Consider the following 18,716-nt stretch of genomic DNA (forward strand, 5'->3'; position numbering starts at 1 on the left):
GGTCAGACAGTAACCATCCTTGGCTGTGGCAGTGCAAGTGGTATGCAGATACCGCCCTTCTTTATATTTCAAGGCAAGCGCATGAACCCTGACCTTTTACACGAAGCGTCGGCTGGAGCCAATGGGACTGTAAGCGAGTCTGGATGGTCAAATTCCCTAGTTTTCCGCCAATATCTTGAAGACCATTTTTGCAAATTTATTCCGTCAACTGAAAATCAGAAAGTTTTACTTCTATTAGATGGACATAAATCACATGTTTCAGTCACTCTGTCTGAATGGGCTCTGTCTAAGGGCATCAAATTATTTGTTTTGCCTGCAAACACTAGTCATGCTCTTCAAACTCTGGATGTCTCTTGTTACGGGCCCTTCGAACGCATATACAATAATCACTGTCATAAGCTGATCAGACGAACAGGTGGAAGACGAACAGGTGGAGCTATAACAAGGTACAACATATGTGAGGTTGCTTGTAAAGTGTACATTAAATCCTTGTCATTCGAAAATCTACAATCTGGCTTCAAGCGCACAGGGGTATTTCCATTTGACCCTTCCATAATTCCACAGTACTTGTTGCTACCAGCAGAAGTTTTTCATGTGAATGACAATGAAATTTCCAGTAGCCAGTCCACAGTTGAAGGCGATGAACAGCTTGATCTGCTGGATACCACAGAGATGGAACTTAAAAAAAGAAAAAGTACATGAAACTAACACACACAATTAAGGAACACAATGAGCAAAGTGGTTTCTGGTAAAGCCTTGTGTGGAGATGTCGTCAATCAAATAATAATTCATGAATTAAAACAAAAAACTACTCCCAAAACAAATAGAATAACACATCAAATAAAGAAAATGTAAAACCTACCGGTGTAAGTTATCATCACATTTGCCAACCAGGTCCATCAATTAACAACATGTCTGACAGTGAAGTCTCTTCTGATGAAAGTTATGATGAAAATGACCTCTGCTGTGTGTGTAAGCGACACACAGCCAATAGAGCTAGCCCGAAGTGTGAGCTTGGCCTTTGTCAAATGGGTCCAATGTGATGGAATAAAAATGGGCATGCCCTGTAAACACTAGTCACATTTAGGCTACTGTACTTCCCAAAACGTTATCATAAAAGATGTAAAATTTTACTGCACACACTGTAAGGAAAGAATAACTCATTAACTCATATGTTTGTTTTTGTGTTACATGTTTTAAATGTTAGGTTTAAAGTTGAAATATTTGACATTTGTACTCAATAAACACATATTATTTTATAGTGTGGCCTAAACTACTTGTGGTAAGCTCCTTTGAAATTGGATTGGCCCGTTCAAGTCATGTGACGATGTTTAGACTCTGCAAATGGCGGACATTTTGATTCATATGAGGGTGTTTCTACGCAGATAATGGGCATGTGTGCATGGATTTCGATCAAATAAACTTTAGATATATAAGCTAAGAAGGGATTTTTACCCAGGTAAGTGTACTTTTGTACAAATTGTCTTTATTTATACAAGATATTACTTGACCTAATTCTTAAGGTGACGATGTTTGGGCCCTGGAGGATAAGTTTTCTTACAATCAAAGCATATCCTGATTATTTGTTATAAAGTTCCAACAATTTGCAAACACATTTTTTTAATAAGCATGGTAGTTTTGTATAATCCGGAGAGTAGGTTTACTTAGTTAAGAGTTTCAAAGTAATTATTGTCTATTTTCATATAAACCTGTATGATATCCAAATGTGTGTTTGTGATTTTTTCTTATACAAACGCTGCAGTCTTACTCGTAGGTATCTGACACGAACTTTTTAGAAATATCTTAAGTTTGTGTTGACAGGCTAAGCTTAAGCTTGCATTTTTCGCATTACAATAACGTGCCAATACATTTAATGGTACAACAAAATATTCGTTTAACATAATGATTTTTTTCAAAGTAATTTGAGTCGATGAAATAAGTGGCCTAAGCCTCTTATATTAAAACCAGGTTAAGAAATCGGGAAAAGCTATTCCTCAGAGAGTGGTATGTTTCGCATATCGTGAGAAATGTGCACTACCGCAATTGACTCAACATCAATTTAAGTAACGAGAAATCATTACAATTTCAAATATATGTGGGATTTGAAATATTGCGTAATATCATATTAATGGACAATGACCTCACTGTTCAGAGTGAAAGAGGGCATCAGAATCCCGTTTTTTGAACAATTGCGAATAAAAATATAACTAAAGCCTTAAGTTGAGTTGTGTATATTTATTGATAAAAAGAGATGAAACGGTTACATTTTATATTCTAATGATGTCTAAAGTAAAAAAGATCAACGTTAATATACACACACACACATATATATATATATATATATATATATTTATATATATATATATATATATATATATATATATATATATATATATATATATATATATATATATATATATATATATATATATATATATATATATATATATATATATAAACTGTAGTTGTAACTGGCAACATTTCGAACGGTATCTTCCAAAAGCACCAGTAGTTGTGCAGTAACCATTGCAGGTCCTGCTTGCAGAGATTTATGCAGTTTTGGTTGCTCAGTTTGAGTGCATGACATCATCTATCCAGTCATTGAAGTGGTTAACGCGCGTGTAGATCCGTTATTGAAGCACGCCAGTGGACCGCCCGAGTCGCCCTAGAAAAGAACGAGAGGTGCAATGTACTGACATACAGTTCTTCATTTGACGTAGTTATTTAATATATAGAAGTATAAGCAAGTAGAATCTGACACGAATTGATAGTTAATAACATATCATATAAAACTAGCTCAGGATTTTTTTTGCGATGACAGTCAATTTCTTGGACTATTAAAATACATTATGATCAAAGCCGACAACGTGAACAGATCTGCTATCTAGCAAACTCTATTATACGAAAACAACTTATTTTGTGAACGAAATCGAGTTTTTGTTGAATATTTATACAATTTCATAAATGATTAAAATTCCTTTGTTTATTTTGACGTGCTGGTAATACGACCACAAATTAAGACATGAAATTCTTAAAACAGAATCAATGAATGTCATCTTAGATTGGCAATATCAAAATAATTCATTTCAGACACGGTAAACAAGAACACGAATTACGATATGATACTAAGCTAATTACTTGATGAATACGTCACTTCATATGCGGGGTATTCAATACTACCTGACAGGCGTCCTTGCCCTCAGCTGCGGCGCAAATAAGAGAGTCCGCGACGGTGAAATTCTCATAGCTGTATTCATACGGAAGTAGACTGTAGCTGTCGGCGCAGACGGAATTCGGCACGATCTGAACACTTGCATGGTGAGGCATTTCCACGCCCATGCCCGCCCCTGAAAAACATCGCCGCTCCGGGTGTAGTATTGGTAGAGACAAACAACAGTATAAATTCTTTTCCGCGCTCTTGTCTTTCTAACGGGTACGAAGAATATCTTGGCAAATAAAGATGGACAGTTTACTAATGTTTGGTTTGCAACATGGAATCATTACTGAATACAAATATAAGGACTATTTTTTCTGTCGGGAAATAATAAAGTATATCTAAACTTAAAATGGTTTGTTCTATTTTCAATAACTGGTATTTAGTCATTAGAAATAAAAGTCTACCATGCTCCAAGTCTCCCCAACCCACTGTGACGCAGTGGCTGTGATCGGGCGCGGTGTAGTCGGGCTCGATACAGATGGTGTTCAAGTACTCGGACAAGTCAGCTGGCCTACTCAACTTTAGTAGAGCGATATCATAGAGCATGTGATCGTCCGACGAAACTATAATAGAAAGACGCCGTATTTTTAAGACACAAATAATGCCATTGATATATCCACATATTAGCGTGTGAAACAACGGCGTTTGCATTGACAACCTTGTGGAAACTAATGGAATTGATACTGACTTACGTTTGTTAGATAGGCGTGGACACTACGAAGCGAGTGGTGATAATTTTAATCGACACAAACAGGAGTGTAAAGCATTGGTGTGGACACTGACAAATGAATGATACATTGGAGTTGTGTGGTACACTGATCTGGATACTATTGGCCATTTGATAAATTGGAATTGAAACTGACAAGAATGTAAGACATTTGTGTAATTTTCAATTAACGTTAATCTCAATTAACACGAATGTATGTCAAATAAAATGTAATGCACGCTAGAACATGTCTTCACTTGAGTATCGCACACGTGTCTATGTCAACTGTGATCAAATCGGCCTGGTCACTGATAACCGTATGATATAATGCCGATGACGCTGACGGGCGTGTAAAACATCGTTGTGTACACTGGAACTCGTGTGAGTAATTGGAGTGGGCGTTTAATGAAATGGGATTGAACACATTCAATCATGCGACAACTTATCGAGTATGATACAGTTTAACTGACATTTGCAGGTGCACTTAAGAGATACAATTGAGTTTAGGTGTGATGCGTGTAAATTGGAATTATTAACATGCGTATGCAAGCGATCACTTAAAAGATCTAAGATCAAATAATAGTAACGAAAGAGTATAATAAAGGAGCAGCAACTTACGCAAGTACTTGGGGTGTGGGACAACCTTGTCCAAGGTGTGCTTCTGCTCGGTGCCTTCCTCTCGATACTGAACGTGCTCCCCGAGCACAATGCGCCAGATGCTTGTGTCCGACTAGTCAAGCCAACTAAAACTGTGGATATGATCGTAATTTTAATCACATATAAACATTTAAAATGGTGGCATTATTGTTGTGCTAAATTCGAGTGCAGTTACTATGCCAAAAGTAATACTGTACAAGTATTCAGGTTAATATTCGAAAAGAAATATGTCAATCTCCCAAATTAATGCAACAAAAGGTATTAAAACAAAAAGTATTTTACTGTTCCTGGTAGGTTTGGAAATCCTGTACAATAGTTTCCAAAATCGGACCTCCAGGAAGCTTTTTTTTAAGACGGCGTCACAATTCACCGCCAAAACCTATTAATGGTATTACCTTGGTGAATATTCACTCAGATTTGATGATTCTGGTGTCTATACCAAGGTTTTGGGGGTCGAATTACTCATTAAGATAAAAAAAAAGTACAAAGAAATTCTACATGAAGTACCACAAGTGCATAACAAATGATTCAAACGTGATGCTAATTAAGTAAGTCAGTCATTGTAAGGTAAGTCAAATATCTAATTCAACACAGAACTGCTATGCGACAAACGGTTCATTGTGATTTGACTAAATATGGTTCTAACACTATGACCTGGTTTTAGTCGACAGAAGAGACTTATAAACCTCGTTGAGAAAACATTTTAACACTCTAAAACCAGATGTTGCACTGGAACAAACTCACTTTTCCAGACAGCACATTTTATTTAAGTATTGTTAGATTCTTACTACATTGCTCTATTTGTGTCTTAGCATACGTTTCTTGTAAGAGATTTAGCATGTGCTTTATAAAGTTACCTCCCTTGATGATAACTACAACATTTGTATACATTGAAAAAACAACTCAGACACAATTGGTTAGCATGGCAAGAATGTTGATCGAGACGGATCGTACTTGATGTTGGTTATTGAAGTTGCGGGCAGTGTCCGATTGCTATCCGTCTTTGCCGTAGCTTGGCATTTCAATTACCTGCGATCTGCTAAGTAGTATGTAGCAAAGGCAAAAAGTGGAGGAAATGCACCCATATGTTTATCAAACGTTTATGGATGGTTTGAAAATTGTTTATTGAAGCAATCCGTGCTTGGGTGGGCTAAGCAGTGATCTTGGCATTAAGCAAACATTGATGAGGTCTCTAAAAAGCACAGATAGTTTGACTCGTGGCAGGGGGATGACCGAGAAAATGCAAAACATTGGGACCTTATATGCACCTGTAACGTCCGAAGACATATAATTAACCCATTTATGCCTAGCGTCTAGAAAAAAGGAATTGGCAAACAACGTAGACCCAGATGAGACGCCGCATGATGCGGCGCCTCATCTGGGTCTGCGCTATTTGCTTTAAGGAATTTATGTAAGACATATTATAAATATATAAATAAATGTACAAGACATCCCTAATTTTGGAAATAAATTGATCTAATTTAGAAGGATGGGAGAGTCCACTAGGCATAAATGGGTTTTACTTGAGTAATCATTCAGAGACATATGTTGTCACATCGCGCGTACAATATGTAGTCTTGTTTTATTTTCTTGTTTCACTTAAACCTATGGCGAATTTAGCACAAGAAAAAATAAAATCTTTAAACCACACGGCATAATTAACTACCATACACTATCCTTGTTTGGAGACTGGCATATGGTATTTCGATAAAACTAAATGCAATAATCCATGAGTTAATTGAGATGTATACATTGATATTTGCCATGGAATGTGCACGTAAACTTTGGGCTAGAAGTACACGTTTTGTGTACAACACGCGATCTTAAAATGGTGGTGAAATGTGGCAAATTATTTCTAAACTTCTACGTGATGAAGGTGGTCTGAACAAAATTTATTATTATTCAAACGATGATCATCACGACATTTAACAATGGCCATATAAATGATGAAATTAGACTCCTGACAAGCTGAATAAAGGCCATATTTTGTCTTTGACTTATATGTGTGGTATTCGCCTTTGAGATTTAAACTTGTTGCGCACATGTTAATAATTTATGGACAGATATTCAATAATAATGTTAATAAAATTTAAAATAAATAGTGTCCGGGAAATCCGTATAAAACCTAATTTTTAAAGCCAGATAAAAATGGGCTGCGCTCACACGTCTTTTCACGTGGTAAACCATGAAATAAATTTACTCTAACAAATGAATAATGAAATTGAACTCAATTGAACTCACACGAAGCAGTGCGCGGCGGTGAGTAGCCACTGTGGGTGAATAAGTGTCGCTCCACACGTATGCGACGTGATGTTCTCCCCATACGCATAGTGTATTGATGCCAACCACGGCCACTCACCCTGAAGTAACGCCGAGCCGCCTACAACGCGCTTCTTAGCGTCGTTTTCCTCTATGTAGGTATTGCCACAGGAGTCGACGGGTTCTTACAAAGATTTACGTGTACATTGAAAATACATCAATGGATTGCTTTCCATATATGCATCATTTTATTTCAACAAAGTAACTTCTGATAAAAATCCCGGTGAAAATTTTATTTTGTTACGAATAGCAAAAATCCAAATTAGTCAGGCGAACATTGGTCTTATTCCATATGCGACCAATGCAGTTGCAGTGCGGACCAGCCTATGCATTTATACAGGCTGGTCAGAAATTACCCCGTCCGCTATAAAATTACGCAAGGTTTGCGGTCTCATAAGCAGATAGGATATTCCCCGGCAAGAATATGTAGGCTGGTCTTAAGCTACGCTGGAAAAAGACCTATTTTCGTATGACGCGACACAAGAATGAAACACGGCTTTAAACGGTTTTAATTTTTAACAAAAACGAAAATATGTTTTCTGTTTAACGTAATCAAAAGGCATTTAGAAAACAATATCAAATTAATCAATTACTTCGTAGTTTAAAAATACAGTTACTTACCGTGCGCCGCCAAGGCATCTGAAATCAAACATATAACGGATCAAAGCTTCTGTTAATTTAATATGTGTTAAACAGATACGTACGTCTTATTTGTTAACATATTGCAATTATTTGTTAACATATTGCAATTTACTTATAAAACAATGATGATGCCAGACATACCTAAACCATAATTACTCGATGCATTAATCGTATTTGTTGATGTGTTGATTTCGATTTAATTGCTAATTTCAAGAGTGTTCAAAGAATACGACGGAACGAAACCATCTACAACGTTTTATTAAGTATGAATAAACGACATTTTATAAATTATATTGTTAATGTTGGTTATTTAAATGGGGCCTCTAAATGTAATCACGACCTCAATAGAACATTAAGCGTATTTACGTCATTTCACAACATTTCTTTTATACTTTTAACCCTTTACCACTTTTATATACGTATTTCGACGCATTTGTAGGCCCTTATAAAGTTTATTTTTTTAAGAACTTTCTTACTAGATTCAAGTTTTAAAGGCTTCGTTTTCAACCTTGAGATACTGACTCGCAGGCTGTTCTGGTTTTATGCTGTTTGAACATAGCCATTTACACTTTGCATCTGAGTGGTAAAGGTTTAAAACCAAAACCACCGAGGAGTTTAAAAGTATTTTAAAACACTGTATCGACTTATTAATTGAAACTGAAAAAAATTAAAAGCATGAGATTACTTAAATAATAATTTCCTCATTTTATCGCCTTTTATCATCTTACACGCCATGCATATATTTAAATCGCACTTTCAAAACATGCTATAAATAATAAGTAACACGTACTACAGCCTTCGAATGTCACTTGATACCCTTCAGTTTTCATGGCTACCAATGGATTCCCCGCTTTCGGATTTCTGCCCTCATCGTCGTGCCCGGTCTCCCAGCGACTGAGCACGGCAATACACTGGGAGCGGATAGGGAAACCTGGTCCCTCTAACACGAGCGAGCTTTCACCGTACGGAATCTCAAAGTCCTGACATAAAACATAATATCGTATTTAGTATAAGACCACCTGCATATGTTCTACTTAGTCAAAGTTTTAGTGTCCTTCTTTATTACGCATCACTATCTACGACGCCGTTTTTCCAGATCTTAGGGTGATCAATTAATAGTTAAGCGTGACCCCGGAAAGCTTTATTCCACCAACCACACCCCTTGAAATTTATCAAAGCTTATTATTCATCCCCTGGTCTCTAAGCGCAAGTATAAACCTGAAACTAATATGTTCATGCCAATAATTACTTTCTGATAATTATAATCACTGTGTGCCATTAAATGGGACGTTTAGTGCACTTAAGTCACACCATGTGGCATATCGTCTACCTTCGGCAGGTCGTTCTCCTTCACGAACTGACCCATTTCGTAGTTGCAAGCCCTGGCATAGGCCACCTTAAACGCGGGCGTCTGTTCGGTAGCTGGAGCGGTCAGGGTGATTCGCATTGACGTGATGACCTTCTCCTTGTCAAACACGAACTTCCGGATCTCGGGGCTGGGACACTCTGTAGAACTTGGCGTGATGGAGCCCTTGCAATTGTCAGGAGCTGTCACCACCAGGATATATTATAAAAGTGTATGCTCTTGCACGTGGAAATGATATGAACAGATAACGCTTTGTTATCGACATACTGGCTGATATCAAATAGCATTGGTTCCGTTTAAGGCGTGTATCACGAACAAAACCCTGGAATATTTTAATGACTGAGATAAGATGGCTAATAAGTCATCGTTGGTAATAGTTGTTCCGGTAGGAAAGTATTCACTGACCAAGTGGTCAAATTGTTGTGTTGTTTTTAATTTTCTACTTCATACATGCAAATTCATTATAGAAGAGTTTTGTGTCAGAGTTTTACACAACTGCAGCACATATGTTGCATCCATTTAACAAGTGCAAGCTATATTCCTGATTTATCATTTATCTAAGATATTACTGAAAATAAGTACATGTTACCCGTAATTACTGTAAAAATATGAATGTCACGAGAGTAATAAAATGATAATTATAGATTATTACAGAACACCAAATTACTGTTGTATATTTTTATTGTGAGTTCACTTTTGCCAAAAAGCCTCCAAATTTCGTTAATTGCAAAATATTCTTGTTTAAAGAACAGCACATCATGTTTGTGGCACCAATGTACTTACAGCAGCCGAGCAGTTCAAATCTCATGGCAGTGTTTTCTCCGATACGTTTTGTCGGCACGATGCGCACGCATCTAGCGTTGAACACGCGATCGAACATCACCGTCGTTGAAGTATTAGAGTCCTTATTCCGTAATATTCCTGTGGATACATGGATGAACGAAAGATTTATGACTATGTATTAATTTGTTTGATTTCAGATAGACGTTTGTAGAAGATATAAAATCCCGCCCCTCAACGCCATATTATGATGTCAGCCTTCTCTTAGCATAATTATGTAGATGACATATTTATATCGTGTTTTCAATACACTTATGTCGGAACTATGTAATTAGATTTATGACACATACAACATCAATAAATAATACTAATCGTGTTCAATTACTATAGAAGAAAACGAAAACATAATACAGTATGACAATGCAAGATCAGCGAAAATGTTGAAATTACGTTTGTTATGCAATACACGTTCGATTCTCTATTCAGTTCTGTTCGCGAGCAAGTAGGTTTTCGGATACCAGAAAAAGCAAACAACATTTTGACAATAATAAACTCATGTTATACAGTGCATACAAAATGCTTCAAAATTAGCATATGCAATTAAAACTAATGCGTTTCGAACAAAAAGTCTCCGTAATGGATGTGATTATATGGTGTCTAATTAGACAAAAAAGTCATTAAAAAATCTTTCCCCGGTATTGTTATTTTTTAATCTTTTACAGTAAAGCAGTTTGTCAGTGCATTCATTTTTAATAACCGGTTTAAGAACACTGCACACATGTGTATGAGAATGGCGTTTATTCAAGTGACTAAAACTTTATAAGTCCTTACATTCTGAATTTTGTGTTATCTTTTATAGTTATATATCGAACAAACAAAAACTTTAAGGGCACTAGTCATATTACGAATATGTTTAATTAAAGTAAAGTAATATTATGTTTACAGACAATTATAGTTTTGTGGTTAAATCTGTCCCGCTGTCATACAAAAATGTTTGTTTTTTAAATCATCGACTGTTTTTTTCATGTTTTATTAGTAGGTTACACATAGACGCTAAACATTTGATCAACTGTGTATGGCCCGACATTACAAAGCATTCCATTTTACCTTACAGTTAAATGCGCACTTTACAAAGTTACGTAAATTGTCCTGTCTTTTTTTAAAAGAATTATTTTCAATTTAAAAATAAGTGTCACCTGATCATCGCCGTGTCTGTCAGTGACATTGGCGAATGTGATGCAGTCTATGCTGTACGCCACCCGGAAGAGCGTAACCCGGAACTCTAAATGCGAACTGTCGTGGGTAACAATGCCGGATATCAACGCAGTCTCTTTCAATTCTACCTAAAATATAGAGGATCAGAACACCAATGGATATCTAAAGAATAAGATTCTCTACCCTTTTTGTAGACATCTGGTATCAGAAAGAAATCGTCAGGTGCGATCGACCAGAGTGACGTTAGATTGCACGATTCATAGTATTGCTTATGTGCTATGTAATACCATCGGTTCGCTACTATAGAAAGCTTATAATAGTTTAAACATATAATTAGATGCAGCAACCCACTTGAAAGTAAGACTGTGCCCCAAAGGAGATTATTTGTGGCTCCGTTTCGTCACTTTTTTCGTCGGTGATGGTGAAGCCCATCTGAATATCAATAGAGACCCTTTTGCTTTCCAGGTGCTCGCTGCACGTCACTTCCGAATTTGAGGCATCTTCCCGTCTTTGTCGTTTTACCCCATCAACGGCCTGCGACGAATAACATGTAGTAGAATGAATTGAGCACACATAATTGCACTGAACGACAAGCGTTTCGTTTTTGTAAATGTATAGTATTCTCAAATGTCTATGCGAATAATGTTAATCATTCCGACCTGACCCGTACGTAAATGTCCTTCAAACCTGACCATTACACATAGACCAAGAACAAATAACAGAATTCATTCATAGATAAGAAACACACATGTATTGGTCGTGTGTTTAATGCGGAAAAAGCATCAATTCATCAAGATTTAGTTACAGGTTGCTAGACCTCTCCTTAATACAAAATTGACGTGTTTAAAAGTTAAATAAACAACGTTTATTTCCATAATATGCGCATGAAAATAACGAAAATGTCATAATGTCTATATATATACAAGTACGATATAAATAAACGTGGGGCAATCAACAACCATAAGTTGCTTGTTTATCAACGCCGGTCCTCTGAAATCCGGATGTAGACCATATTAACATCCTTCCAAATACCCTTAAACAAACGATCAACTCGGTAATTAATTGCACCGCAGATACGAATATAGATTAGCATAATGAAGATATATTAATCTAATATTTCAGGGGTCTGGCAACAATGGCAAATTATTTGGAAGGTATACCGCGAAGGTTACGCGTAATATACTTTATTTGCATATAATAGGTGCGATTAGTGAAAATTCACAAACATAATCTAGTATGGGTCGCACATGTTCATCGTATTATACGTTTATACGTTATTATTTGACGCCGCACTGGAGTGCGGGGTCTATATGGAATGATAATTATGTTCTCCATCTGTAAGATTGGTTATAATTTGGGTTATGTATTTTTTAGGTCTTGTTTTTTTCCGTCCAGTGTGTTTATTTTCTTCGTCAATACGTGTGCGTGGGTCAAGGGCATCCCACTCCACACCGTACAGCGTCTACAAGCAATATATGCATATTGAACACATTGTATACATTTTACAATCAACAGCTTGAAAATCGCAATATATAAACACTATTTGTGTTGCTAAAGAATTGGTTAAAGTGCCTTATAACAACCACGTGCACAGAGGTAACACAAGTTCCCTTTCTTTACTTTTACGCAAATCGTTGAAATACTTAATTTCGTTTAGAAAATGGCAGTGCCAGGACATGTACGATTTTGCTGTTTTAAGAATGGGTCTTGTTTTGTGCATTTGTGCAAAATAACGATTATATGGAAATTCACGTAAATTACTTGTAATCTACATGTCGTCTTTTGGCATTGATGCTGTTTCCACTTTAGTGCTTATTTTCAATCTTCCAAAGAGCATTACATGCGGGTTTTTCATATTAAAACATTAATCGATGCTAATATGACGTAGAATGTAGTAAAACTATACGTTACTCTTTACAATCGTCAGTTGCCAAATACTCGTTGGGTGTTTATTATCGACAAGAACATTGACCAATAAAACAGTTTAGTGGTATCATAAGGGAGATGATTAACATTGCGGGAATCAATAATGTAGGTAGGAACATAAGAGTCGGAAACAAAAAGGGTGGGGCATATTTTAAACGGGTAAAATATACAAATGAATGGAAGAGTTTGTTATAGATGTTTCTTTGGAAAAGGGAACGATCAAATATATACACCCATTACCATCGCATGCGTGTTACGCATTTATATATACTTATATACTATATTTGATAAAACCACTTGTAACGCTGTTAATAACCTATCGTTACCAGAAACACGATGCGAATTAAATATTATTAACAACTGGCAAGTTGCCTTATTAAAAAAAATATAATAATGAAAGATATGAATGACAATTTAACCAAGGCACCCAGTTAAATAAGGTACGCATTATTCAAACAAGTAGTCGAAGAATAAAAACATGTATTAAAGATTCTTTATTCGTTTTTTTATATGTGCTCATTTGTTAACGTATGACTTAAACAGTCTGTGAATTGTCTTAAGTGGAACCCGTACTGTCTAAATACGATGATGGTAAGATGCAGCCCGTGCGCCTATCCGTAAACTATCTAGTTTTTGTATTCATTCGCAACAGAAAATTCACTCACAATCATCCCAGAGTGGGTCTCCGATTCAAAAAGACAACCCCTCTCTAGAATTTTTTCTATTTAACGTTACATTAGATTGATGAGTAAATTCAACAATTTCCTTTACAGGGAGCTACATTTTACCATTTATCTTTTTTGTGTTAGTACAATAAATTTTTGTGTAAACAACAGACGGATATTTGATGGAAGTTCGCACACTTTTAAGGTCTCAGATGACATTTTATGTGTTTTGTTTAACAACATACATTAATTATATGTTAATACATTATGTAATTACATGTGAAGTTTAACAAAATGAGTCGGTGGTTTCTTCTTCGCATATCATCAATTATATATTGAAATATTAAAATTCGAAATTGATTTCGAAATATCGCATCGTAGTATCCAAATTTCGCACCTAAACTCACTCGTGCGCGATATAACATATATTTATACAATTCAATATATGCGTGAAACTGAATGATTAGATAATAAATCATATTATGTCAAACAGGACAACATACCGATGGAAAGATGACAGTTTAAGCCTTAGTCCCTGCTAGCAACGTATGATAAGGAAATAATTAAAACGAAATCTACATGGGTTGCTTTTCTCGGACGCATAGCATGTCGAGACTAACCGTAGCAAGAATCGCAAATAAACAAATGGTTCAAGTATGTACTTTCACACTTAAAGGGACCGTTAACTAGATTGACGAAAAAAGAAAAGTTCCAATATACCTTTGCTTTTTTTACAATTATTAGTTTATATTGATTCAAATATCACGACTGATATATTACATTACTTGAAAAAAGTTCATATTTTCAGTATATTCGGTAATACACTTTCGCGATGTGGAATCGAAAGTACATCGCGAAAATAGGTGACATAACGATATACACACTATAAAAAACGCAAGTAGATTGATCGTGTTATATATAAAATATATACAATTCACTACGCATGCACAATTTGCATTCCTGGGTTTACTACGTGACGATGATGATAAATCTACTTGCGTTATTTTAGTTAACTGGTAGTTACCTGGTACACATACCCAGTAAAATTTTATAACCGAATATTCTGAAAATATGAAAACTTAACAACTTTTTCAAATAATGTTAAATACAAGTCGTGATATTTTAATCAATATAAACGAATAATTGTAAAAAATACGTATTTTCGAAGGTTTTTTTTGTCAATCTGGTTGACAATCCCTTTAAGTGTGTACACTCTAGAGCACTTGAATGTCAATGTATAGAGCCAACATCATACGCAAACTGGAACAAATAATATAAAATATGCAATTTGTATGCAATAATTTCAATATCAGCTAAGCTATGTTAATGTAAGAAATTACATATCGAACACAGTGTAACATGCGTTTAATGTAGCTACATGAAAAAAATATGATAATCGAGTTATCCCACCACACAACCGATGTCAACACTTCAAAAGTAAATATGCCGATAATTTTGATAACCACGGTATGAAGTTTTGTAATAACAACCCAAGCCTGTGTAATAAGCAGCAAAGTTTAATTGTTACAGGGCAGTGACATATGAAGATATAATAGACAAATGTTGTGTTGAAGACGACGTCTTATACAGTGGCTACCGATTTATGCGTGTGTTTGAGTTGCCAACATTGATATTAAAATTGCTTTTAGGCTAAAATTACGAGGCATCAAACCCCTTACGACTGTGTTGAGCTATCAAATGCTATCGAACTAGAATATCAAGGGCACCATCATTAACGAGATATTGTATAAAGATCATCGCGGTCCGACTTTAAATATTGTAAATGTAATGTATTAAAGACGAAACACCGATTCATGCGAATTTTCCCAATTAAATTGCTTTAATCCTAAAATCACTTAATGTTAAAAAGTTAAAACAATAAAAACATAATATATTATTCTTCAATGCATCAATTGACGAACATTAACCAGGAAAATGGCTTAAATGGTCATGAATCCAAACATTTGAATGATTAATGCGTGTATGCGAAATTAGTTGTTTTCAAACTTGCCCTTATGACGCGCGTCATGGAATCGGTGCAGAAAACACTGCACTGCTTGAGAAAATATCCAAAACATTATAATAGGTCGCTATCTGTGCTCATATCTTGTCTGTTTTCCGCGATTTAATTTGTATGTTCATGTTTGTGGAACTAGGAAACATAGACAGTTTGATATTCAGTTGCAGATTTTACTAAACAGAGCTTTGTGAGTACCAGCCCTTTACAACAAATCGACACGAACTATGTAATATTTAGTAGTTACCTTATTATTAAGTATGTAGCACCATCTGAGCTCCACAAAGATAAGCACCACATGTAAGGCGATACCATATAGAACCCAAGTCATCATTTTTAATTGAGACGAAGTCCTGCAGTCCGTAGAGGTTCAGCTTCTCAATGACACATGTATGTGTGTGTTTTTCGTTTTTTATCGAGTGCACCGGGATTGTCTCCCATATGGCCATCGCCCCCAGAAAGTCGTGTTAGTTGGTTACGGGGGATAGTGCAAGATACAGGAGACACCCCGTTCCAGGGGTGACCCTGGGTCTTTTAGTGCCCGGTGTATAGCACCTAGTACACTGCACCTCGGTTTAACGTCTCATGCGAAAGACGAGTTAGTAGGTTAGGTGCAGCGGGGGATCGAACCAGCGATCTCTGGATTGTGAAGCCAGTGTGTTACCACTAGACCACGGATCCGCTACATGACACATGTAGCATCAGTCAGAGCCTTATATAGCCCAAGTCTTGCATCCTTATACGCCACGTCGTTTAACCTCTATGTCGAGCAAACAAATCGCGATTATCACAATTATAACAATTATCGCACTCTAATGGAACAAGTAGAATATTGTGTACGTAATATGAATGCCATGTCAAAGTAGTTTTAAATGTTAACATTCTTGATACGTTCATCATACGCTTACTTTTATACCAGTAGTTCGATGTTAGGGATGTGAAATGCAATACCCTGTGCGAGTTCATTGGGCCTGGCCACATGTCCTTGCTACAGGGTTACCATGAGACATGTTTTTTTAAAAGGCATAACTTCATAAGCAATATGAACAATATGTATAATAATGTTCAGTAATGTCCGGGACTGACATTTACATTTAACTTTCGACTCAGGAATTGTATACCATGAGATTTATTAAACAATAATTTATTTTGTGTTCCCGAAAGAATTACGTTAATTGAGTCGCTTGAATTTATCACGATTATAAATATGAGGAACGTTCGCCAATAAGTATCGGTTAACAGGCCGAAAAGCATTCGCCAATTAAACGAACTCTTACAAATATGCAATGCTCATTGTAGCATCTTTTGTTAATAAGAAAGCATCGCCATCTGAAAACAAAAACAAGCCAAACCGAGTTTGTAAGACAATGGTCTCCTGAAATGATAGAGTGAGAGTTTGAATCGTACCTAAGCTATTTATAATTCGTCGGTAAATGGCATTGATGTCACAATTTTAGAAGAGAGTCAACACTATTAATAACATGTGTTTGCTTTGATTCCTGCTGAGATGCTGCATGTAGTGCACCTTTATGAGGACAATGAACTGAAGAGACACAAGAACTTTCCAAAGAGGACCTGGTTGCCCAACACGCTGGGTATCACGACAACGTGGCTACACAATGTTCATTCAATGTTCGTTCGTGCTACATTGAACGGACACGATTGCTGCACGAGCGCTCGATTAAGAAAACATAGACCAGGCATTCCTATATTTCTAAATAACAATAGCAAAGACGAATTTTACCATTCTAATCATAGCAATAATCGCGACGCTTTAATTTATCGATTAATAAAAAACGAAGCTGGCGCTATTCAGTTCTATAAGGGGTACTACTGTCTGCATATATTAAGCTGTAATGTTACATATATCATTTATAAATCAATAAATGTAATGATCTGTTAACACAGGTAACTTATTTATGAAGCAATATGATTAATGTCATTATATGTGTTAAGTGTCGTTTGTTAAGAAACAATGTAGTTAAAAGATGTGTTCTTACATTGAGAACGACAGTGCAAAAATGTCTATTTTGTTATAAAATTTTGGATCATTATCTACATTATCTAAACTGAACGCTAGACCACTCTGCGAGTAGATTGGGTAAAGTTGGGTCTTAATGTTGAGATGACATATTGCAATTTTTTAACCGACACCGTATACTACATATAATGCAGGGGTCAAAGTCGCGTTAAACGTAACTTAGGTTTATAGTTTTCTTCATGAGACAACAAAGTTAATTCAGCGTGCGTTTGTTACAGGATTATTAAATATTTTTAAATTGATAGATCGATATCTGGTGTCGACACAGACCCTGCACTATAATGAATGGCAATATAACTTTTTAAGGGATTGAGACATTAATTCATTTTTACTAGCTAGTAATCCTGTTTTTAAATATCAATGAAACGATACTGTTTAGCCTTATAATATTTGAAGTAAAAAAATGAGTAATTATGCTAGTCGTTTACTACATGATGTGGTTGAATCATTTCGTTTGCTCATTGTATATTATCTTGACAGCTTTACGGAGTTTTACCTTTTTTGAGCAACATGGCATTCGTCCAGAACAAGTAAAAGTAGTCAATATCCTTTTCTTATTTATACTGCAACATAACACAAGAATGAACATTTATAATCAAAATAAAAAATAGCAAGAGATATATTTTTATGAGGTAAAGGTTTAGGGTTTGTAACTTTGTGGTCCTGGGTTCGATCCTCACATAAGGCGCTGATTTTTGTTATGGTAGTTTCGTCCTTCAAGACTGCAGAGTCCTAATTTAGTACTGGTGAAACCCAGGAAGCATACATAAGGATGATGGACTGCTACGTCTGCAGTCATTACAAGACACAAAGCAACAACGATATTTAGCCGATGTCTTGGAAAATGGGTCTGAATACATGTGTGTCAAGTTTTGTGTCACACAGGCTCATCAGGGTCGAACTTTCCACTTTAATGGAATTTTTTGTTTAAACAAACATTAACGCGAGAAGCGTTTTACTGATAAGCCTGTGCTGACGGTACAGGCTCATATGAGACAACATTTTACGCGCCATCATTAAGTCCAATTTTCCCCGATACGGAAATAAATATTAGAGCGATTTCCCTTACATTTAGAAAATGTCCAATGAAGGGCAGCAATAGTAGTTTGCAATTTGTTGAAAATCTCATAAATGTTCAAATAAAAAGATTTATTTTTTATTAACA

General features: G+C 35.9%; 1 protein-coding gene and 1 long non-coding RNA gene across 2 annotated transcripts; both read right to left on the reverse strand.

Annotated features, from left to right (window-relative positions):
* Window positions 1-3,635: 3,635 nt before the first annotated feature.
* LOC127881059 (uncharacterized) lies at window positions 3,636-7,024 on the reverse strand. The gene is made up of 3 exons (XR_008049880.1): window positions 6,822-7,024; window positions 4,542-4,672; window positions 3,636-3,780 (listed from the first exon to the last, which is right to left on the reverse strand). It is a non-coding gene; the product is annotated as an uncharacterized LOC127881059 (long non-coding RNA).
* A 488-nt stretch (window positions 7,025-7,512) lies between these two features.
* Window positions 7,513-15,879, reverse strand: LOC127831370 (uncharacterized). The gene is made up of 7 exons (XM_052356340.1): window positions 15,758-15,879; window positions 11,254-11,436; window positions 10,884-11,030; window positions 9,691-9,811; window positions 8,872-9,089; window positions 8,332-8,521; window positions 7,513-7,538 (listed from the first exon to the last, which is right to left on the reverse strand). The coding sequence occupies exons 1-7, from the start codon at window positions 15,842-15,844 to the stop codon at window positions 7,513-7,515; spliced, it is 972 nt and encodes a 323-aa protein (XP_052212300.1). The 5' UTR covers window positions 15,845-15,879.
* Window positions 15,880-18,716: the final 2,837 nt, after the last annotated feature.

Source organism: Dreissena polymorpha, chromosome 5 (genome assembly GCF_020536995.1).
Source record: "Dreissena polymorpha isolate Duluth1 chromosome 5, UMN_Dpol_1.0, whole genome shotgun sequence".
Lineage (NCBI taxonomy): Eukaryota > Metazoa > Mollusca > Bivalvia > Myida > Dreissenidae > Dreissena > Dreissena polymorpha.